Here is a 319-nt window from a genome sequence, read left to right as displayed (position 1 = left end):
TATCAGGCCTGCTTCTGGAGCTGTTAACTTATATATATATTTTTTTTAGTGCCTCCTCATATTGTGGGTGAAAATACTTTGGAAGATGTGAAGGTAAAAGAGAAACAGAGTGTCATGCTGACTTGTGAAGTGACAGGTGAGGGGCTCGGCTCTCATACTTCTGGCGCTCCCCCGACTGACAGCTGTTACCACCAGTATATATCTTAACTGGTTGAGAAAAGGTCCGGTTACCATAATAAGCATTTGAAATTGAATTCTAGACAAATACAGCTGGTAGAAATATAGGGGAAAACCTCTCAGATTCTGTGGAGACAAAAAG

The 319-nt window shown here is 41.1% G+C and overlaps 1 protein-coding gene across 1 annotated transcript in view; it reads left to right on the top strand.

Moving 5' to 3' along the window:
- LOC105806753 (hemicentin-1-like) overlaps positions 1-319 on the top strand; it is a gene marked incomplete at its 3' end in the record, with an annotated part of 144,142 nt that overhangs the window by 117,766 nt on the left and 26,057 nt on the right. The window contains exon 35 of the mRNA XM_012639958.1: positions 50-136. Within this exon, the coding sequence (XP_012495412.1) occupies positions 50-136 (87 nt within the window). The remainder of the gene's footprint in view (positions 1-49; positions 137-319) is intronic.

Source organism: Propithecus coquereli, unplaced genomic scaffold (genome assembly GCF_000956105.1).
Source record: "Propithecus coquereli isolate 6110/MARCELLA unplaced genomic scaffold, Pcoq_1.0 Scaffold146, whole genome shotgun sequence".
Taxonomy (NCBI): Eukaryota; Metazoa; Chordata; class Mammalia; order Primates; family Indriidae; genus Propithecus; species Propithecus coquereli.
Note: the sequence above shows the minus strand (reverse complement) of the source record. Positions and strands in the feature narration are given on the sequence as shown.